At 40.1% G+C, this 23,527-nt stretch overlaps 1 protein-coding gene across 2 annotated transcripts in view; it reads left to right on the top strand.

Moving 5' to 3' along the window:
- The first annotated feature begins 813 nt into the window (after positions 1 to 813).
- Positions 814 to 23,527, top strand: part of boc (BOC cell adhesion associated, oncogene regulated) — a 36,250-nt gene continuing 13,536 nt past the window's right edge. For both annotated transcript variants that reach the window (XM_066676610.1, XM_066676602.1), the window contains exons 1-3: positions 814 to 1,030; positions 18,374 to 18,488; positions 18,916 to 19,206. In XM_066676610.1, the coding sequence (XP_066532707.1) occupies positions 18,389 to 18,488; positions 18,916 to 19,206 (391 nt within the window). In that variant the 5' untranslated portion in view covers positions 814 to 1,030; positions 18,374 to 18,388. The remainder of the gene's footprint in view (positions 1,031 to 18,373; positions 18,489 to 18,915; positions 19,207 to 23,527) is intronic.

The following is a 23,527-nucleotide window of genomic DNA, read 5'->3' as shown; positions in this document are numbered from 1 at the left end:
AATTAACTTACTGCTCCCACCATTCTTATAGGGGTTACTGGATGGCGCTACATTATTCTAGAGAGCATAGTTCCTCAGTGCCACGGCTTAGTGCTGGCAGGCTTGACATCTGGCATGTTGTGCCCCCGGCATGTGCAGTGGCTCTAGACTCCCAGTCTCTCATAGTATTTGTTTAATTATATGATAAGTAATCTGTGAGGTGTAGTGTGAGCACATTAAAGTTGCTGATTTAGAGAAGGTGTCCGAATACTTATGGACATAATGGTAGATCATAACATGCCTACACTCACTCTGGAGATAGTTTGGGAGATAATGGTGTTTTTCTGTTTTATTTCCTCTATCCACAGCTGCGCCCTCACCGGGGCTTCAATAAAGCAGAGGCTTCAATACAAACTCTGAGGGGCCGATGGCATACCAAATCAGGGAGAAAGGAGTAGAGAAGGGGGTGTTTGTGTGTGTGGTGGTGGGGGGTGGGGGGGTAAGAAGTGGGGGCTTGGGGTAGGAGGGGTAAGAGGCAGTAGAGCGGGTTTGGTGTCTCTAAATCTATTTCCAATACGTTTTCCCAGAAGTTAATAGTCATTGTATATAGATATTTGGTGGAAAAATACAGGGCTAGTGCCTTGAGTTTGTGTGTAAGGGAGTTTGGTGTTGTTTTTGTTGTTGTGGAGCTGCGGTGGTTTTGGTGTAGCGCGGAGGCTGGGGGTTCGTAGCCCATTGTTCAAGCGCCTCCTTCGGCTGGAGAAAGTGGGCGGAGCCGCTGCAGCGTCGCTAAAGGAGAACAGTGTGGAACTCAGTCATCCAAAAACGGCCTTTCAATGGGAGAAAAGCAGGGGAGCCCGAGAAAATGTCGGTCCCACAGCAGTAAATTACTCCGCTAGTAGAGGAAAAAACTCCAGATTCTCATTTTCTTTGCTACCGCTGCTGTTGTTTATTTTGGTTTATGAATTAAGGACTTCACTTCTGAAACGCGAACAGCGAAAAATAACGCTATCGTTACCGAGTCCGTCTTCGAGCTGTGGCACGTTTTTTGGTGAGTATCCCTCAAAAACATTCCAAGTGTTGTTTCGGTGGTACCTTGGCCTGCTACGCTACAGCAACAAAACAGAGTTGTGTGCGAGGATTGCTTTAGTGTTTTAACCCTGATTTGGGGCGTATTTAAGCGCCAGGGGGAGATGTTTAAGGAGTTAAACGCGCTTTATGGAGTTTGGAAGAGCTTTAAAAGAATGAAGTTGCTGCTAACGTTATAGTTAACGTTAACTTGTTGCAACTTTTGTTTAGTTACGATTACAAAGTTCCAGTGTGCTTTACACCAGAGCAAACTGGCTGCAGAAGCGGTTTCATATTCTCCGAAGTTGGTAGTTTGTAATAACACGGGTTTTGGCAACATTCGTAACCAGGGGAGAGTAGTTTGTTGAGTAGTGTCGTGAAGCTGAGGGATGAGGAGAAGTTTTCGCTCCGGGGCTTCAGGGGCAAAAGTCTCTTCTTGGTTTTTATGCTGTTTATAAGCGTGTTATAAAGGCATACGTTCATAAAGACGTTTTAAATGTTCAAGTATTAGTATAGGAATGTTAGGAGGAGTATTTGTAAATATGTAAAATATGTTTAGCAGGCCTCACTGTTGTGGTTGACGTGATAGAGCTGCACCCCAAGTTTCAGCCCCCACAAACACTGAAGTCCTATGTGTGTTTGACCTGTTTTTTCCTGAACTGTTTTATATATTTTTGTAATGAAACCTGTTTTAACCACCGTTTTAATAAATTCTTATAACTTTTACACACAGTAGTATGTTTTCCAGTAGTCAGTACTGACATTCAGGCTTTGTGGCTTTTAATACTGATTTCCAGAAAGTAACCAACAAGTTTGAAATCCACTTGTATTTTTGAGCTAATGGAGGGTATTAACACAATTAAGAAAAGTAAGTAGATTTTCCTTCAGCTAACTGAGTGACTTTGGAAGCTGCAAAACATTTCTTCCAGGATTTGTGAGGGGCTTCAGGGCGACTCTGTGAACAGCATTAAGAGGTCGAGTTTCTAACCTTTCAGAGTCCAGGTGCCATTTTGCTAAATTTCCAATGTAGAAGAAATTTGTTACAGTGAACATGCGAGAGTTTGGTCAAGAGTCCTAAACATCTGGTAAAATTTAGGAACGTCCCAGAGACACAAGGGAAAAAATACAGGCATCCAAACTCAGCCTGAGGTTTAAGTGAAAAAAAAAAACTCTTTGGTAGCAGAGTTTTCGTTGATGATGATTGGCGGTCGGGTGGATCAAAGTTATTCCATAATTGATTCCAGTCTGATTATCTTGTTGGCTTTCATAGAGTTCTGACCTTATTTGGTGAGAGCGTTGTGAATGGCCTATTAGCTGTGCACAGATGGATGCCCAGATTTCTGCCGACATGCCCTCACAACCCTAAATTCTTTGGGTGTAACAGGTATCCCTCAGCCGGGCCCAGACAGAGTTAGGCTGGGGATTTGAGAAAGTTGATAGAGGCACATTGGAGGGAGGGATGTGTGGGTATTGAGTGTCAGGTTGACAAAGATTGAATGAGACTTGCCATATTACCAATAAAATCTGGTCTGGGAAAATACTTAAAGTTTTTTTTCAGATAAGTAGCTTCAAACACATTGGATTGAATTTATTATATTTTCTTTATTTTTCCTTTATGTTCCTCTGGACTGTGACTTTACTTTTATTCAGTGTAATCAATGAATTTATCACTTTAATAAAACCACATACACTGTTACCTGATGAACTGCCTTTCTTAATTTGAGGGTAAACAATGTTAGGTATTATTTTTACTAGATTGCGTAGGTGTGCCCTATATCAAAACTCCGGTAAAGTGCTGTCACTAGTTCTAAACTTATAAAAGAGATTATGTAAATCATGCTTTATTAGAAGGACGAATAAGGAGTGCCCTAGCATAGAACCCAAATTTCTTCATGTATTCCTTGCAATGGTATGTATTTTGCTTTTGTAGAGGTAAAATACATTTGGTCTATCTAGCCATCTTGAAGTAAACATCAGAAAAATGCGTTGTCAATACTTGTAGGTGATCATGACACATGTCTTGAGATTCCTAAGTCTTGAACAGGCAATGTACCAGCAGTTTCATATTTAGCTTTAAAAATGAAGATGAAAATATTTTTTATGGTTCAACATCTTACACGCTTTGCAGCACATGTTGTTAAGCAGAGACAGTTTAGCCTAACATGGACGTTTGTGGGATTTTAACTAGCACTATGCTGAAGAAGACACAAGATGTTTTTAAGACAGCTACATCAATCTTAAACCTGCAGTTATTTAATGTTCCTGAAGTGCTATCCATATCCAAAATATGCTCATAAAAACACATTGTGGTGTAATTTATTGACATACCAAAACATACCACTACTGTTAAATACTGTTCATGGACACAAGGACTTATCTTTTCGCAAGGGCCTCAGGTCACTCTCTACTCCTGATTGGGAAAGCTTCATGTTTCTGGCAGGGAATGAAGGTTTTGCAGTGCTAGCAGAGACTTTGGAAAGCTTTATTGTTTTTCTAAAGGGTGTAACTTTTCTCTTAATTCACAAAAGAAAAAAAAACCCTCCTCAGGGTAGACTTTCATGTCGGCTTGAGCGGGTATGCTCATGCAGTCATAACAGCCTCCAGGCAACCATCTTCAAGCTTGTGTGTATGTGTGTGTGTGTGTGTGAGTTTGGAGATACTCTCCAATCAGGATTATCTTCTCATAGTGGAATGTTGAGCCTGTCACTTTGCTGGTTCCAAGCCATTCTCTAGACTTTTACACGGTCAGGGTGTAAGCATCTAGTGCTCTAAAGCCCAATTTCTACTTCAGCATCAAACCTATGCCGTAGGCAACATGCCAAAGTGAACCATACGCTGGAGCCTACAGCGTAGCCTTACGCACACCTCTCCGGAAATGTAACTATGCTTTGTGTCGACACAGACCACAACGACTATGATTGGTCAGAAGTTGAGCGGACATTGTTTATGCTGAATTGAAGAAGAACAGGAACATGAACTCCTCTCCTCCACACACAGAGATGCAGACAGCAGCAATTTCAAAGCGAGAGATTTCCTCAGACCTGGTGTGGGCTTAGTTAGATTAGTTACTTTCCTGGCACCTCATGTAAACTCTGCTCTGTCCCAAACAGTGACCTACTCCCTAAATAGTGCACTTTAAAGATTTATAAAAGTACATCACTACATTGTGTACTACGTAGTGTAGAAGAAGATTTTTGAGACTGTGCCCTATTGGTGTGTAGAGCGAGCAGAGACCCAGTTTAAAAGCACACTACAGTGTAGTGCTTTTGCATAGCCTGCGGTGTAGGCTCTCTGTCGAGTCAACGGAAGGGCCTGATTACATTAGCACTTGGACTTTTCATCTCCAGCTCATTCACATACTTACACTTGCACTGGGATGGAAATCTCAAGCTTTTTAACAAGAGTGGAAACTTGTCTGGGTGGCTAGGGCTGTATAAAATATGTTTTTGTTAATTGCTATCATGATATTAACTTTTCAGTACTGATATCCCAGATAGCTCTAATAAAACACATTTATTTGTAGTGTGCTGGGAATATACTATAATGTCCCAGACTCTCCAGATGAGATCCTTCTGATGCCCTGAGGCAGTGGTTCTCAAAACTGTAGTCTGCGTACCCCTAGTGGTACATGAAGCAGCAAATGTGGTATGCCAAATAACCTTGAAAAAATACTACTTAATTAACAAATTTATTCATAACTGAAAATCTAAAGTTTTACATTCCGTAGTTGATTATGTGTGTAAGAGAACAGTGGGTGAGGGAACAGCACTTCTCCATTTTTTTCCAAAGAGGGAACACGGTCCCTCAGTTTTTTTGAGAAATCTGTATAAAGTAAGCCCAGTTTCAATTGCTTACTGGACGTAAGTAAAGGCTAGAGACAGACGTGAGCAATTTGGAATTTATTATAAAAACGGGAAAAACAAGCTGAGACCAAGCCCGAGAAATACTCCGAAGTCCAGAAGGACTAAATCCAGAGACAAAAATAGAGAAAAACGAAGTGAGAATTCTGTACGTGAAGACAAAATAGAAGAAAACACTCGGCTGAAGGAAAACGTTTTTCGCATCATTACAGCCCCAAAACAAGGTTTAAGACAGTGCTGCCCCTCCTTCACCAACTGCTACAAGTGCAGAGAGACACTGTGAGCACCTGCCCCACATGCCACGCTGTTTTCACGTGTAGCCTTTTAAAGAACATAACTGATATTAAATTGACCTCTATTCATCTGTTATTTTTTAAAATGCTTATTGCCCATAAATTATTTTTAGTCATTATTTTAGATCATTTTGTGTTAAGCAAGTAAATATTTAAAGTAAATAAAAAGCAACAAAAACATGCAACCAATCAAACAAGATTTTACCGTATACCCCCAGAACAGAGGAAGAACCAGGGGTGCAAATGTTCTGTGGTAAAAATCATAGGTGGTACTTGGATGTTTTGGTTTGATAATAGGTGGTATTTGGTCTAAAGAGTTTGAGAACCACTGACCTAAGGAATCAAGTTTCATCAAAACTTCATAGATTTGGATAAAATGGTGTATATTTTTGCAAATATCTTAATGAGTTCACATGTGCATTCAGACCATTCAACAGACATTAGATGTGTGCTCAGAATAACCCAGACTACACTTTAGATCTGACATCAGAGGTTTGCAGTGTTTTCATATCATATACAGTGCATTTCATGAATTTAATGTTACTTGCTCTCTGGTTTAAATATATTACTTCTCATAAAACTATTGTGAGATCCTTGAAGTAACGTGGCTGAGGATTTACTGATGTTATAGCCATCCATTATCAATACAAGCTTTGTTTTGTTGCTGAAGAGTAGCTTGCTGCTTGGTTTATTTTTCAAAACCTTGTTATGCTAAAGACACAGCCATTAAGTGCATGGTTTATGACAGTTTCTTTAGCTTGAAGTCCATTAGGGCCTTATTGCCATGTGCTAGAAAGCTGATGTTTCTTCTCTGAGTGATTTGAGGCACAATGAAATACTTATAACCAGTGTAAATTTGAATAATTATAACAGTTTAATAAGCTGTGTACTAAAGATGAGTTAAAAGCATTGATTCTACCAGTATACAGTCCTATTGGTGTTATTCATTATTGAATACTGTGATTTATTCTAAAATTATCATGATATTGAATTGTAGAAGGATCACTCATAGCCAGTATGCATGATATTAATTTAATCCTTAGCCTATTTGCATAGTGTTTTATTGTCTGTATTCCAACACTGTATAACAATTAATTTTCTAAATCTGCAGAAATATAATTCAGATAATGGTAATGATAATCAAACCAGATTTAACTGAATCTCTGAAAATGGAAATATATAACGCTGCAAATCATTTTCTAAAGCAGCACAGCTGAATCAAATCATTGCGAGGTCAGAGATTATGCACCTCTGCTGTATGCTTATAAAAGCAGGTGTGTTTTATTTTCCACACTCTCTGATTGGTGGAATGCAGTACAGTTAGCGTGCAATGCTTTTTGGGAACACTACCCTTGACATGAGGAAAAAGTTCTTGGAAGGGTTTTAATCAGCAGGGCTGCATGAATTGGACAGAATATTGGTAAAACAGTACTAATATTGTGATTATGTTTCAGCAGTATTTTGCATGCTTTGTACTGGTTTCCAAAAATTGCGTTGTTGTCAATACACACAGGTTCACTTTGTGTAGCGTTAGACACAATACATTTTGTAGACACCACTTATTTTGTGTGAGTTTAGCTACATTAAGGGGCACAGACATCCCAAAATGCACACCCATCTTGTATGGTCTTCATAGAATAACGTAAAATACAGTGAGCCTCTCTGGAGCAGCCATGCAATACTCAGTGCCAAACATTAGCTCAAGAGCTATCTCAGGGTATTGGGCCATGGAGCAGCTTTCTCAGGAGTGAATGAGCAGCATCTTATATCTTTAGGACGTATTGGAGTTGCAGAATATTCATCCAAAATCAGTACTGACATAACTCTTTTTTTCTTGCTGAATACCAACAAATCCTAATAGAACAGTTTCAAATTAAGACTTCAAGAAATTAGAAATACTTAATTGAGTAGAAGGAAACAAACTCCATACGAAAACCCTGTAGAAATGAAAGACGATTAGGAGTCCAGAAATGTAGGACATAAATACTGGACCATCGTTCTCATATCAGTGCAGCTTTTTTTTAGGCACTCATGATTGTACATTTCTCCATTTAAAAGAACAAACTTAAGCACACACACACAGACACACACCCCTGCACACACACTCTTTTGTTTGCTTGAGTGTGTCTGGCACCGGGTCGCGAGCCCAGTGATGAACTCCAGACTCACAACAACTAAGTAAGCAGTGACTGTGTGCGAGGACAAACAGCCCTGTGTGTGTGTGTGTGTGTGTGTGTACAGAGATTAAGGGCAGTTTGACGAGCCAAGAGAAATGAAGACACACTCCATTCACACACTCACTCTAACACTCATTCAGAGAGTAAAAACTCACCATGTTGCACTCACAAACACACTCCAAAACACTCTCTCACACAAAAACACACCCCAGAGCTCTTTGGAGGGACGTTTTTGCCCTCATTGTACACTCAGTCTCAGTTAATCCACATTTTATAAAAAGAAACAGCAATGCACCGTAACTCCTTAAACCTCACTTTATTCAGTTAATGATCCTTAAACTAATAATATGTCAGACCAGTACAACAGAAAAAGCTGAAGGGGAAAAGAACCACAACTCGTGTTGTGTGACGTTATGTTGGTAGCTCTAGGTTGTATGTCTGGAATCGTTTCAGCATCGTAACTGGTTGTGTATCCTGGTTGTGTTCAAGAAAAATAGGTTGGGATCAGCTTATAATCAGTTTTCGTATCGTTTGTGCGGTGGACCTTCATTACTCCATAGAAAGCACCTTTAAACACCTGTAACTGATGCTGGACATTGGGCACACTGACCTAACCCTGTGTTCACAGCAGAAGGTGACAGAGCAACATGCACCCACTCTATTTCTGTGAGAGCAGGCTATTTGTAGCTGTGATTTGGAGATAGATAGATAGATAGATAGATAGATAGATAGATAGATAGATAGATAGATAGATAGATAGATAGATAGATAGATAGATAGATGGATGGATGGTGACAAATCGAGTTGTAGAAGTGAGTCAGGATGCAGGGATGGGACAAAATGAAACGGTTCTGACAGATTCCTGGAGTGATGACAGAGACTCTCACTCCGAGGTCCACAGCCTAGACTCTTCCCAGAACTTTGTTCTTCAGTTCACTGTTGTCAACGGTGTTTGCGGCCAAATAGTGCAACACAAGCTCTTAGGAGCGGTCTCGTTTTCTCTGTCCTGTCAGAGGTGTCAGTGCATATGTACAGAAAATTGACACACGGAAACTGGACACTGCACCACAAGTAAAAACAAGAGCGACCCTGAGCGCACCATAAGAAATAAAGAGGGCAACAGGAGATGTCAACCCCTGATTGTGATGACATAATTTTCTGGGTGTATCTTGGAAATATTCTGTCCCTAGAGTCAATCTGCAGACAAAATGGCACTTATTTATCGTGTTGGTTCATGTTCGAGTCCATAAAGTATTTTTTATTGTGTCGTATTATATACATTTATATACATTTTTTAAATATAAGTGTATTGTTTTTCTTCCTGTAAAACACCATATGACGTGATTACATCAGCCAAGGCCTATGGAGATGGAATAATAATATTAACCAACAATACCACTGTTTAGAAAGACCATAGATAAAATCCTTTTATACCCTTCCCCCAAGGCTCCAGTTTCACTTGAAAATATGTCATTTTAAAAAACGAAATACATTCAAATTATTACGTATTAATAAGCATTAAGAATAAGTAATGAGTATTGTGATATAGTATTTAATCCCCATTGGTTCTCCCAGCCCTGAAGTAGCTGAATCCAGTAATAGAAATACTTTGAGGCGTACAGTGTAGCGTCAGAAGCTCAAGGCTACTGTATTGTTTTCAGACGGTAAGTGTTTGTTTATCCGGCGGTTGGCGCGTGCCTTGATGTGTCTACAAACTGTGTGCTCACGGATCCTGCAGGTGTTTACAGTGGACAGGAGTGTGTGTGGAAGTGCCAAGCCCCTACGACTGCGAGCGTTGCTCAGAGCAGCTCCCCTCTGCTCTGTTTTCTCGCTTAAAATGTTGCCGTTGTTTGCTTTCCTCGTTTGGTGTGTTTACCTCTGTCGTGTCTGTGCTGTTTGGAGTCATTCGCTGGGGCAACAGAGCTTTATCACACAAATGAGTGCTTTCTAAACAGTTTATGCATCTTTTATTACTATTGTATTACACACTTTCTTGTCTTTCCTCTCCTATTTGGCTGTATTTTTCTTACTTTCTCTCTCTCTCCTCCAACTCTCTCACACTCAAAGGCTTATTGGTGAGCAGACAGCCAGTCTGTGTGCTCCGGGTTCCAGCTGAATAATGTGGAGAAATTGCTTTTGATTTCAAATTGGTTCCATTCACTCTGACGGAGGCTCTGCCAGAACGCCCCCTCCCCCTTTAAAAGAGAATAAGTGTGCCTGTGCAAAGCAATACATATTTAAGCTTTAGAGACTTTTACAGGAACTATATGAGCTTGGGATTTTACTGCCTTGGTGAGGCCTAGTACAGTTTGTTCACTTTTAAGGCTTAAAAATGCTTCTCGCTCTTAGCACACTTCCCCTGGTTTGATGTCAGCTCATAGCTGTCTAATGCCCCTTGCTGATTGTATTATTCCTGGCAATGATTAGGCCATTAGAGTTTGACCTTGATGTCCGTATGTTCTTGAGAAATGTGCTCTCTGTGGATCCAGATAAGGTGCGTAAGAAGAACAGCTGCATTTACGGAACATAGAACAGTGAAAAAAATTAAGGAACATGGAATGCAGTAAAGTTAAAAGGAGACATATTCTGCCCTATTTCTGTAAGTGAATGTCTGTGACCTGCTTTGGTCAAAATACCACAAGGATCAAACACTACAACAGCATTTTTCACTCTCTCTCTCTCTCTCTCTCTCTCAATATTTAATAAGTACAGTGGAACCTCTACCTACGAATTTGGATAAAATGTTCGTAAGAAAAAATGTTTGTTTCTCGAGTCAATTTTCCCCATTTAAAATAATGGAAAAGCAATTAAAAAAGCAATTAATTAATTAACCCCGAAAGTCACCCTTTTTGCACGGATATATGTTTACAAAACCCTCAAATTAGACGAAGCGTAGATACGGCTTAACTTAGCACGAATTTCGATGTCTGCTATTTACACTAATGCTAAATTGCTAAAGCTACAATTTGCTCATCTTAAACGCTCACTCAAGTCTGGGCGCGCTAGGAGACTCGCCTATTGGGGTCAGTGGCCATTTCCAGCCGCCGGCTCGGTGGAGGCTCGGGTTCGTTTCTAGAGTCATGGTTTGTTGGTGGAGGCAAAAAATATTCAAATGCCCGGTTCGTATCTTGGAAAGTTCGTTAGTAGAGGTTCCACTGTACTTTTATTTCTCCACGCCTGTGTTTGTTTTGCTTCCTTTAACTTTGTCAGTTCTAAATTCTCCACATTCTACATAAGAGGCAGCAAAAAATCACGACCACACGTTTTAAGTCAGACTTGGCCTGCCCACAGAAAACAGGCTGGTGGTCTTGTTTCACAGTGTGTGGGTTGGTGGGCTCCTGATCACCAAATGAATGCGCACATGCACTGAACAAGTGATAGTACGCTCCCTTTAAAGAAGGATAAAATTTGATCTTGTGATTGATTATTGTTCAGTTAAGCTTGTTTATAATGTTTTTCATATTTTAAACATCTGCCAAAAATGTGTAAATTATTTATTAATTACAGAGGACATTGGCGGTAAGTTGTCGTGTTTTTGTCATGAGTTCAGTGCATTGATGTCAGCTAAGACCAGCTTGGGCCTATAGATAGCCTAAGCCTATCTGATGGTTCCTGCTGGTGGGATTCTAAAGCCCACCTGTGGTCAGACTGTGCTGGAATGTGACCATGCTGCTCACGCTGCTGAAATCCAGTAATTAGTGAGCACTTGCTAATTCGACCTTGTTATATAAATTATGCAAATGCCCTGGGGCCTAATTGATTGGCCATCCTAGACTTGGCTTGATCTTTTGCTCGTTAATCCCCTCGCTCAGTCTGGGTCTCATTAATGTTTTTTTGCAGGGTTGCCATTCATTAATTGATGGATGGGGGGTGGGTGGGATGGGGGGGGGGTGTATTGACCTCGTTAGTGATGCTTTTGATGTGTAATTTTCAAGCATGGGAGAGGCTGATGTTTGTGAAGGATGATTGTGAGCGTCCAGACAGCGTGAATGGCATTCTGCTGAGTTTCCACCTGCTGCACGTCTCTCAACTCCATGAGAACCTTCCAGAAGCCCTGTTAACATGGAGAACACTGGCCTCAGCTTCCATGATGTTTTTTTTCCATGAATAAGTTGGTCTACCTCACCTCTCTGAGACTGTGTAGTTCTCTGGTAAATTTCTAAAGTGTCTGCACTGACATCAGATTGACTTGTTTTGTCCTATGCTTTCAGATGTAGGCAGAAGTTTCATTTTAGGGCTCCAGATCCACAAATGAATGTACTCTTGTACCGAAAGAGTGAATTTCCCATAACATGTCTCCTGTAATATACTGGAATTAGTGCTGGGTATTTTCACGATTCATTTGTTTAATATGAATTGAGATTCACGCATTATGATTGAAAACCCATCTAAACTGGATAAATGCTGCCTCCTTTGCCCCACACACTGATCCCAGTCACGTACAGTATAAACATTTTAAGATGGAGACAGGCGGTGTTTCACTTAGGAGTTTATTAGCCCTGTGGAACCAGGAACGTTGACCGCGTGATACAAAACAAATTAATCTTTATCACCTGTTTGCTCATCATTAGAGAACTAGAGAAACTTATTTTTTCCAAATAAGAGAAATCTGACTTTCCATCGAGACCTGGTTTGTATTTGTCACGTGCTGGTTTAGTATGTAAATCGAAAGTGCAAATTTGTAAAACAAACGGGCTTAAAGCATGTCAGAACCAGCACAGCACAGAGAAAGAGAGAATGGAACATTAGCACACAAATTATAAAAAACTGAAGGTGTTTTGCACCTGCTGTTCCAACAGAATTACTCTTTAGAACCCGAGGAAGGAGTCGAGGAAGAACGAGATTTTGCCAGCGGATTAAATCACAACGAAAGAATTATGCAGTAAAAACAATTTAAAAAGCAACCAAAAACATAATTAGTGGTATTAGCACATCTCTTGCGACATTGCCAATAAACAATCATCAATACCTGAAAAGTACAAATGATACAAACTTCAAATAATGTGGTGTATTATATTTCAAAGTTGTTATGTGCAATTTCTGCATTTATTAGTTATTTATTATTAGTTTCCCTAATTATATTGCTTAAATTTTAAGGTTATTTTTAAAGTTTACTATTGTTAATTGGAAATTGTTATTTTAAACTTTTGTTTTAACGTTTTTTTACAAATTAGTTTCAGTCCTTTGAAAGGAAATTTAAAAGTAACTATTAGTTGCAAAATGTGATATTTGTTACAGATGTGCTGATACTATTTTGCATCTCTAAAATCCCTTCTAATAAAGAAATGTGATTAAAATTAGATCATTCTGTTGCATTATGTAAGAACTAAAATAATCAAAATCGTAATTGAGAATCGTTTATAAATATGAAAAAAATTAAAAATGGAGATTACATTTTTTTGCGATATCACTCAGCCCTAGTTGGGATCTATTAAGGATTCAGGATTTTAGTAGATTTCTCTATCCAGATTTACACATTTGGATATTCTTTCAGTCGCATCGTGCAAAGTTGTTACGCGAGGTGCTTGTTCTTGTGTTAACACCCAGCTATATGTATTTACTGGCTGCCATTGGTGTCGTATTGATAACCTTTAGCTGTGCACTCTCTCAGTCTACAATCAAACCTGTGAGGCGTCAAACCAGATTTCCTGAAATGAACCTGATTCTGCTGTGTTCTACAGGACTCTTACTCTTAATGCCGTGCTCTCTGTGAGAAAGAGAGAGAGAGAGAGAGAGGGATAGGGGAAGCCTGGGTTAGATGTTAAGTAGCAGGCCACTGTTGGGCTGAAGTGGCTCCATGTGAATGAGGCTCTTTTACCTCCTCTCCACTGAAAGCTTGTTTCACTCGCTCGCCTATAGTTCACTCAACCCAAAAAGCCAACAGATTTATTTCACAAGGTCAGAACACCCATCCTCACATCCATTCCTTTCTCTCTCTCTCTCCCACTGGGCCCTTTGCTCCTCTGCCGTCACCTCCTCCATTGAACTTCTTCTTTTTATAAGCATATACCCCCTCCCCCTCACTCTCATCCATCATCTAATCTCATCTCTAATCTAATTTAATCTCAGGGGTCACAGTTCTGTAGAAATGATGCAGTACACCATGGAATATCAAAATCTAATTTCTCTTCCATGGTTTGATCTGGTGGTAGGGATTTTGTATTGTTTGATTTCAGTGTTTTAATTTTTTTTATTTAATGTATTTATTAATGAATAGATAACTAGATGTCGCAGAGAGGCATGGGTAGTATGTATGTGTGTATGGTTTTTATATATACAAATATATATTTGAAAATATTTTTAAAAATTTCATTTCAAACCAAAGATTTTGGTTTAAAATTAAATTGATTTTGAGTGGAGACTTATGAGACAGTACTTTTGGAGTGTTTCTGTTGGTTTGTTATTCTGACATGTTAACAGTGTAAAAACACTTGGTGTTTTCAAATAATATCTGAAAAGAATATCTGAAAATGAAAAGAATGGTACTACAAGGCATTATTCAAACACTGCCAATACACTGAATAAAGGGCAGCATTTAAAAATTACAATGAACTGAAAATACTGATTTTAATTTTTTTGACGAGAATGAATTCTAACATTCCAGAACGGATGCTCCTTCAGATGCATTTTTTTACGCTTTTAATCCCTTCAGCCCCTCCCCAGACATCCATCTCTCTAACCACTCTTGGTTAGAGAGATGAGACCCCGCCACCCCTCCTTCTTCCTTTCGTTCCTCCTTTTGGCCATTGAGCCCATCAGCTCTTCCTCTGGCCCTTCAGAGAAGCGTCTCTCCTTTCACGCAGGGGCCTGGAGGTTATTGTCCGTGCGCCGGCTCACTGCTTTACAATGACTCTCCACTCTATTAAGGTGCGTTCTGCCTGTTAGCGTCGCCCCGAGCAACGGGCCTCCCGCATGGCAGCTATTCGGCAGGACATTGTGGGCCGCGGGCCCGAGCAGCCAGTTGAACCCCGCACTCCTCACACTTGACACCGCATGTGTTTATCTAAAGGGGGGGGGGGCTGTTGGAGAAGTAAAGGAGCAGGAGGGGTTTGAAGGACGTAAATGGCTAAAGAGAGAGAGAGGGAGAGAGAGAGAGAGAGAGAGAGAGAGAGGAGAAGGGGGAGCAATAAATATTCAACAGCTCGGCTTCAACTCCTCAGAAGGAGCTAAACCCTCTCCCTTCACCCCTCGTTCTTCTTCCCCTCCCTCCCTGCCAGAAAGCAGATGGAATGTGAACGGCGTGAGAGGGCTCGGGGCCGAGCAGAGCGGGTTTTATCCAATTAGCAGGGTTGTCAAAATGAATTTATCCACACCGGCCAGGCGAGGGGAGGGGGGTGCACCAGTGGTCCGATTGGCCCGAGAAGAATGTGCCCGGCTCATTGACAATGAGGCTTTATCTAGTGACTTCTGCAAGGAGTGGGTGATATGGCACAACATCACAATACCTCACATTAAAGTTCATGCTACACATCATGATTTTGCTTCTTTTTTTTTTGAGGATTTGTGGGAAAGTTTTTGTTTTGTCAAGAACGAGCAGAATCCACGAGCAGAAAGGAAAACATATACAAATATTTTTGATATGAGAAATATTGTAATCAACTGCAGCCACAAAAATAAGCACAGAGTGCCTTTTAAGTGTGGAGATTGACACAAGGTCCCTTGACCTTGGTTTGGATAACTGCCCAATTTGATTGTAAAATGATCTTTTGACAAACACACAGACCAACCAATCACAAAGCACTGCACAAAATGGCGTGGTATACCAAGTGTTTGTTTCCTACTAGCTCTAATAAGCTCTTGTTGAAGGTGCATTATTACCCTAATTTACTAATAGTGTTTCACTCGGTAAAAAATTGTTTATGAATGATTACCTCAGTGTCCAGGAGCTCAGATGTTCATGAAAGTTAATGAAATAAAAATGAACCATCAAATAATTTCTATTCCAACCTCTACACTTCTTTATAAATACAGTTCCGGTTAGGGCTGGACAATATGGCCAAAATGTATATCACAATATTTATCTACATTTTAGTCGATACTGTATAATTACAATATCAATATAAACAACATAAAAGCCACAGCAAATCTTCACATAACAAATGAGAATCATGACATCAAACATAAACCTCTTGGCTTAGTCAATATTAATATTTTTAAACTAACTTTAAAACAGTGGGGGCAGTGAACTGGGCAGCACCCTCTAATGAACGTCAGTCAGTGACAGATGCTGTAAATAATGTGTATTGAAATATTGAAAATGTTTTTTAAAATCTCATCATTGTTATTGAAACATTTTATATTGCGATTTATTGATATTGAATTATTGACCAGCCCTGTTCCAGGTGATTCATTTTTTCATGGAAGTTGTGTGAGTTCCAGGAATACACTTAGAAAAGTCATTTATCACGAGAATGAAAACATGATGTGATATTTCCCACCCTGTATATGCTGTTTTTACACCACCGCCATTACCCCCCCCCGCACACACACTCAGGCATGCCTTTAGCCACATTGCCCCCATGTTTTCACATACGGTTTACCTCCACAGACCCGCATTCTCCTCAGTATTTGTCCGAACATGTGTCGTTTCTGATGTGATGATGTGGGAGTGTTTCGAGTGTTCGAGTTTGTATGTGCGTGTGTGTATCTTGAGGTGGCTTTAACTTTTGATGCCTGGAACAGGTGGTTGACCAGTAAAAGCAGAATGACTCTTCTTCCACAGACAGACGGTCAGGACAGCTGTCCTCTTCACTGACCACACAGACTGGCCATACACTTACACAAAATACCGAGCTGCGAGAAATGGTGGCAAAGGTATTACAACTGTTGCTCTATTTGGAGGATAATCAGTGGCCAGAAACAAATTCGCCTGTTTACATGTTTGTGTTTTTGCTTGTTTATCTCAGCTGTGAACTGGGAGATTGACCATTTACTGTTGTTCTGTTGAACTTCCCATTTCACTAGATGCGTAATTGGCAAGTTGGCCAGATTCAGCCAGTAGCAGTGCATGTGGTCTTCGCAGTTAGTTTGCAACAGCCCTGATTTTACTGAAGCTAGCAGAGAAGCTACTAGTGAAGTTTAGGTAGTGTTTTTAGCACAAAGTATTACTGTTAGAGAGATGTTAATATTACTAAAGCAGACTTCATGGAAGTGAAGGTTGAGGTAAAAAGCTTCCAGTTGTTATCCCGGGGCTTTGGCAAGACATTCACTTTTGGACAGATGCTGAGAGCATTTGAAAGCTGCATTTTATCACTCCCGTGGAAAGAATGCTAATTGTAATTCAAGACTTGGAGAGACAGTTACAGAGAGAGAGAAAGAGAGAGAGAGAGAAAGAGAGAGAGTTCAGACATGTACAAAGGGAAAGTAAGACAGAGAGAGAGAGAGTTCAGACATGTACAAAGGGAAAGTAAGAGAGACACAGAGAGAAGGAGTGATTGTTGAAAAACAGACATTCTGGGCCAAGGAAATATAACGACACCTGTTTTTAGATTTGGAAAAATGCAATCAACAGATTAATCATCCGACTCTGCAGAAGCATTCTGGACAAACCGCTGGTGTGGGTGATGTTGGGAAGAGTGTTGACTGTTTGGTCAGGTGGACAAGAGGCTTGCTTACTTTGTTATGGATTCCCTCTAGTGTTGGGGTTGGATTCTGCTTCCAGTCTTTTCTGCTCTGGTGACCAGATACAAAAAGGGTTGTGTGTACGAGTGTGTGTGTGCATACGGCCGGACTCATGTAAATGAGAAAGACAAGCCCTTTCGTTTTGGAAAAGCCCAGACTAAATCGTGCCTCTACGGACCTTCGCCCAGACACCGTGACGTTTTGTTTGTTTTCGGCATTGAGAAGGAAAAACATTTGTTTAGGGTCAACCCCCAAAGCCTGTAATACACTCTGTTCTGGAGGAGGACTTTCAGGCTAATGGCTAATGGCTTAATACCTAACATATTTTGATGAAAAAAAAAACATTTCAAATCCAGAGACACAATCTGGATTGATTTTTCAATGTTCTTATTTTTTTTCTGGAGCCCTGTCCAATTCTTTCCTTCTATGTTTGGAGCTCTGAATCTTTCTGTGAAGCATCATCAATCATTACATTCAAATGATGAGGGCAGAGACAGAGAGAGAGAAAAAGAGAGTGGGGGGCCAAGGGGGAGTGGAGATACCGAGGGAGGGTAGGAGTGTGTGAGAGAGAGATTTGCAGTTTGGGAGCTATTGGACCACCCTCCTGATCCTGACGGGAAGTTGTTAGTTTAACCTGACAGGAAAGAATTCAGCAAACTTGGCAGAGAGAGAGAAAGAGAGAGAGAGAGAGAGAGAGAGAGAGAGAGAGAGAGAGAGAGAGAGAGAGTGAGTTACCCTTCCTGCATTAGCTGTTAATATAGGTGACCATTACATCTGTGTGTGTGAATGTAGGCTTTGTTTTCTCCTCTCTGTGGGCCTCTACCTGTATCAGTTTACACCTGACTTCAGGGGGGGGTCATATTTCTCAGCTCTATCCGGGCTCCCACAACAAGCTGTGGGACTACAGTCTGAATTTCACCCAGGATTGGTGTAAATACCCTTAAAGTAACCAGGTCACGCCAAAGATGGACAGCCTTTAGTGACTGTTACTGAAAATCCCTTTCACCGTAATGAGAAACCAGAGAACACGGGTTTTTTCATTTTGAAGGGAAACAGTTGAGGGGCAGGATTTGTCGTGTAATCAAGCGAAAGTTTATTTTGTTGAATAGGATTTCTGATGTCATGAGCATCTTGATTCAGATATGTGGATGTTATGCAGGTGTTTTTGAATGAGTCATGATATTCATATGCTCCTAAGAAAGCACATAATTTCAGTGAGGTTTTTCCGGGTCTGTCTTATATAATGTTGAAGGTACAGCTGAATGACAATGGTGCATTTTGTACTGCCTTAGATACGTTGTTTTATAATAGATTTTTGCACGAGACAACAATCTCTCTCTCTCTCTCTCTCTCTCTCTCTCTCTCTCTCTGGTAGGTGTGTGTATGGAAGATGTCGGAGATACCTTGGAAAAGAAGGTTTTCGGTGCTCATAGCTCTGTGTTCAGCTCTGCTGTTTCTACAAGGAGCTGATGCTGCTGACACTCTCAATGGTAAGACTTCTATGTCGTCAAAATAAGTTCTGAGAACTAAAAAACAGAAACCATAACCAATAAATGACATTTTGTAATTGAGAAAACTGTCATTAATATTGAGTGTTATAGAAACATGTTTGTAAACAGAATATGTCTGTATATAATCATCTATTTTGATTTTAATATTATATTAAACTATGACTACACTCCTTTACACAACAATATAAGGTACAAAGACTTTTCACAAGCACATGAGACAAGGCTAAATTGTCCATATATTCAATGTTTTATTATTACTAGCATTAGCAGTATTTGCAAAATAAATTTTTTTTTTGGCCAAATATGAAGATATACATTTGGCCAATAATTTAGCAGATTTGAGGGATTGCTGTATGTAAAATATAAAATGGGGATTTGTATTTGACCTTCTCTGATTGTACCCCAGATGCTGATGTCCCAGTGTTTACGGAGGAGCCAGTGTCTGTAGTACAGAAGTTGGGCGGCAGTGTGGTGCTGCGCTGTAGTGTGCGACCTCCTCAGGCTCGAATCAGCTGGCGTCTGAATGGCCGTGAGCTCCAAGCTGATGGAGAAGAGCCGCTGAAGCTTGGACTGGTGATGCAGCCTGGAGCTCTGGTCATCTCCTCACTCTCGAATACTACTGTGGGCCGATACCAGTGTGTGGCCACTACTAGTGCTGGAGCCAGAGCTAGTGTTCCTGCTAATGTCACAGCAGCCAGTGAGTACACAGCTTCAGACACATTTCATGTACACACACACACACATGACCAGGCCCCTCAAATTTGAGATCTCTACTTGCCCTGCCTGACCAGTGATGCTAAACATCTAAACCTGAAATTGTACCCACACATACTAGCATTGTACTGGAATGGATTATTACAATGATGTTTTACAGGGTTAGTATTTGTGTGTTGGCATATAGTCACCACTCCTCCAGCTCCAAAACTATTCCCAGTTCAGCTAATAATGCGGGAGAGAAAGAGCAAAGAAGGAGACAATAGGAAGGAAATGTGAGTGCGTGTATGAAGGCCTTTTCAAACCGAATACCATTTGTTCGCACGTAAAAAAGATGTGATTTTTAATGCACTGGAACCTTCACACCGAGTCGCGTTATTTTGTCTCTGAAATCCCGGGAAGATGCTGGAAAAGGAAGAATAAATTTAGTAGGATTGAGTAGGAACAATGATGAATTTGTCTCATGAATTTGAACTGATGAATTTGAACTCACACATTGTTTCCAACATATGTTTTAATGTTGTCGTATTGTTCCATCAAAAAGTAGTTCTAAATTTTTAGTGTAAAGAGCCATTACCTAGTAGTCATTTAGTAATGCAGTACCACTAATATAGTGCTAAATATGCAGCGTTAGCAGTAATGCAGTGTTAGTAATAAAGGATGAACTATTGCTCATGCAGTGCTTGTTATACAGAGCTCATAATACAGTGTTTGGAATGCAGTGCTACAGTGTTAGTTTCAGTGCTAGGATACAATACTAATAAATATGGGGTGAGTACTACACAGTTAGTAAGGCATTATTAGCATGTGGCTATGTGCTGGGAATATGGAAATATGTAGTGAGAAAATTAACATTAATGGTGAAGTACCAGATTTTAGTGCAGTATTGTTGTTGTTGTTGTTGTTGTTTGGTTTTTTGGGGTTTTTTTTGTGTGTATTGGTGTCTTCACTGTAAGTCTGGAGCCAGCATGGAGAGAGAATGTGTAATGTGACCTTCCATAATGTGTGTGTGTGTTTGTGAGAGAGAAAGAGAGAGTCCATTAGTGCAGGGTCTCCTCCCTGTTCTCCAGTACATTCCTCTGGAGCAGCTCAGAGTGTGTGTTTAGGGGGAAACGGAGAAATCGACATATTCAGGAGTTTGTGTAGTTACACTGAAAAAACAATGTGTTGAGTTTTACTTGATTCAGTTGTACATTTTTCCACATGAAAAAAAATCAACAGTGTCCAGAGTTAGTACACTGAAAGACAGTTACTGTGAGATATTTTATTCAAATGGGAGTGTACTTATTTGACGTGTGTGTGTGTGTGAGATCAGAACGGAGTGTTTGGCAGTGCTAGTTGAGACAGGATCCACTGTGAAGATGAGACATGAAGTCAGAGACTTTGTCTCCAAGTTAGACACAGACTCTTTCCATCATCTCACCCTCTCTCTCGCTCTCTCATTCACTCCCTCTTTCCCTCTCCCACTTTTATGGAGTGTTAAATTTTTCTCTTAAAGATAACCTTCTCTAATATTTTGTGTCCAGTCGTTGTCTACCCCCCACCCCCCTTTATCTCTCTCTGTCACTCCCTGCTTCACCTCACCTTTCCTCTTTTTTCAATCCTTCTTTGACTTTAACAGTCTCCTTTCTCCTCCTACCTCTGTTTTTCATTTCCCCCTCTTCCTTCTTATTTTGTTTTGCTCTCCCTTTTTTCTTATCCCTGTCCCTCCCTCTCTCCCTGGACATTTATGCCTCTCTCTATACTTCTACTCCTATTTCCTGCAGCATTAAGAATGAGGAGTTAGGGTATGTGTGTGTGTGTATCAGATGTAATTGATAAGGTCTCTCCGCTATGAATCAGGCTGTTGGGTTGCAGATGTGGGCTGGGGCCCCTGTAACAGCCTTTCATTCTAATTTAATAAAGACCACCTCCTCCCTCAGCCAGGGAGCTCTTGTAGGAGTGTGTGCACGTTTTTTGGTTCAATAGCTCTGTGTTTCAGTTGTAAAACTGAAAGAATTAAAGCAAAAACGTAGGTTTAGGACTCAGGTGAGGTCTACAATTCATGTTAAACATGCAACCAGCTTCTAAGCCTGAACTTTGGGAGTGAGGAAAAATATCTTGAAACTAAAAGCAGGAAAAGACCAGAAAAAAATAACATTATTATGTTAGATGTAATAAAATATACCTATAATTAGAAACATGATGTGAATGTGTGTGTGTATATATATATATATATAAGATGTATGAATAGTGAATTACTTTAAAAAGAGTCATATGTGTGTGTGCATGGCTCTTCTGTCTCCATATTTCACATCTGTGGTATTTTTTACCCATTTGTTTTTGCTCTGTGAAAGCTCTTGGCGCTCTCTGGTATCTGCCTCTGTAAGAATTCTGTCTGAACTGAGTCCCACCGGGGAAGCTGTGAGGACGCCTGCTCTTTATTTCAAACCTCTCCACTCAAATTCTTCTGTAGACAAGCCAGCCTCCCCTCGCTGTGAGCCAGAACACACTCCCTTCTGCCGCCCGGTCTCACAGAATGTCGGGCGATATGGCAGAAATATAACATCATGATTCTTGAAAGCACTTGTGGCTCTGTAGGGTTCTCCCTGGATTTATTAGTGTTTTCTTTTCTCTTTCACTGAGTCTGACTTCTTCTCTGTGTCCTCTTTTCACTGCATTATTACAGTTCAGGAGTGGAACTTTATATTTTCAATGCTTTATATTTTCATGATACACTACGTGTATCACAGTATTTCAAATAATGCACCAGTAAATCTGTTGCCTCAGGCTTACTACATCTTTAACATTATTACACTGTAATTACAGACACTGTTACTGCTAACTGGCTGAATTATTCTTAAATAACTGAAGTGTCATAGAGGTTTGGACTCAACAGCAACTTATGGCATTTTAAGAGGTCAAAAAAAGTAAAGGAAAGCAAGTTAAATAAAGCATATTGTAAATATAAATGAGCTGACATCCAGTTAACCAATATGGGTCTAAAAGAATGTGGAGCAGTCATGGAGTCCTTACTGAGAAATAGACACACAATCCCTGCTGATTACTGTCAAGTCACTGTAAGTCCCCCAAAAAGAATGGGACCTCTAAAAGAAAGTGTGGGAAAAGAATGGGACCTTTAAAGTCAAAATGTGTACACATTAAATATTTAATTTTATATTTAGTTACAATTATTGTTGTTGTTGGTGGTGGTGGTTGTGGTGGTAACTAGCAGGCTCCCTGTAATTGCTCTAAGTCTGTGTGTTTATGATCTGTGCAGTTAGTAACTGTTGTAGAAGTACTTACGATACACAGTATACACTCAGAAGAAAATATTGTGACAGAATTTATGGTGATAACTCTTAGGATATCATTATATTTCCCTCCCAAATCTCTCTCACACACATCCACACCCATACTTACACAATGGCACACACACTCACACACTTACAGACACCCATACCAACAAAATGAGACACACACATATTGCATATATAATGCACCACTAATTCATTCCAAACACTGATTTCAATCTCCCACAGAGGTTCTTGTTCTCATATGCTCTCAAACTTTGACTCAGATTTTTTCTTGATTAACTGGTTACCACACACACACACACACACACACACACACACACACACACACACATATATACACACACTCTCTCCAAACTGATGCAATATGCACAATAGTTACTTTCTCTGCATGAGTTTTAATGTCATATTCCAGTCTCCCCAGGAACCAGAACACACACACACACACACACACACACACACACACTCAAACACACAGGCTCCAGAGCTCTAGACATAAAAATGATGAATGCTAAGTAAGCCTGCAGCATGTATGAAAGCATTGCCAAGTGAAGTTGGAAGCGAAGCTAATCCATTTTATAAATACCATTAATCCTGAGTGACTCCCAGCATCCCCTGCTCTCAGGACCTCAAGAACTCACACACACACACACACACACACATACACACATATGTACTTTGTGTTTGTTTTTAAGTCCAAACATACACATTTTTCATTTGTGTTTTATGAATATGTACCTATATGTAATAATAACATGGTCCATTTGCTTTATATTTCTGAGTATATGTAAGAATTTTCTAAGACTAACCTGACTGTAATCCTAAAAATGAATTCAGTGTTAAATTAAATTAAAACCTAAATGGAAAATATGGCTTTGTTTTTTTTCAAATATTTGCTATTTCAGGTTTTAAATATGAAAAATGATGTTTACCTAAAAAACACTTTTCAGAGGTCTGAAAACACACACCCCCCCCACCCCCAATGGTTACATTAACCAGGAACAGAACGCA

This window comes from Hoplias malabaricus, chromosome 1 (assembly GCF_029633855.1).
Source record: "Hoplias malabaricus isolate fHopMal1 chromosome 1, fHopMal1.hap1, whole genome shotgun sequence".
Lineage (NCBI taxonomy): Eukaryota > Metazoa > Chordata > Actinopteri > Characiformes > Erythrinidae > Hoplias > Hoplias malabaricus.
The sequence above is the reverse complement of the archived record's forward strand: the minus strand, read 5'-3'. Positions and strand labels throughout refer to the sequence as shown.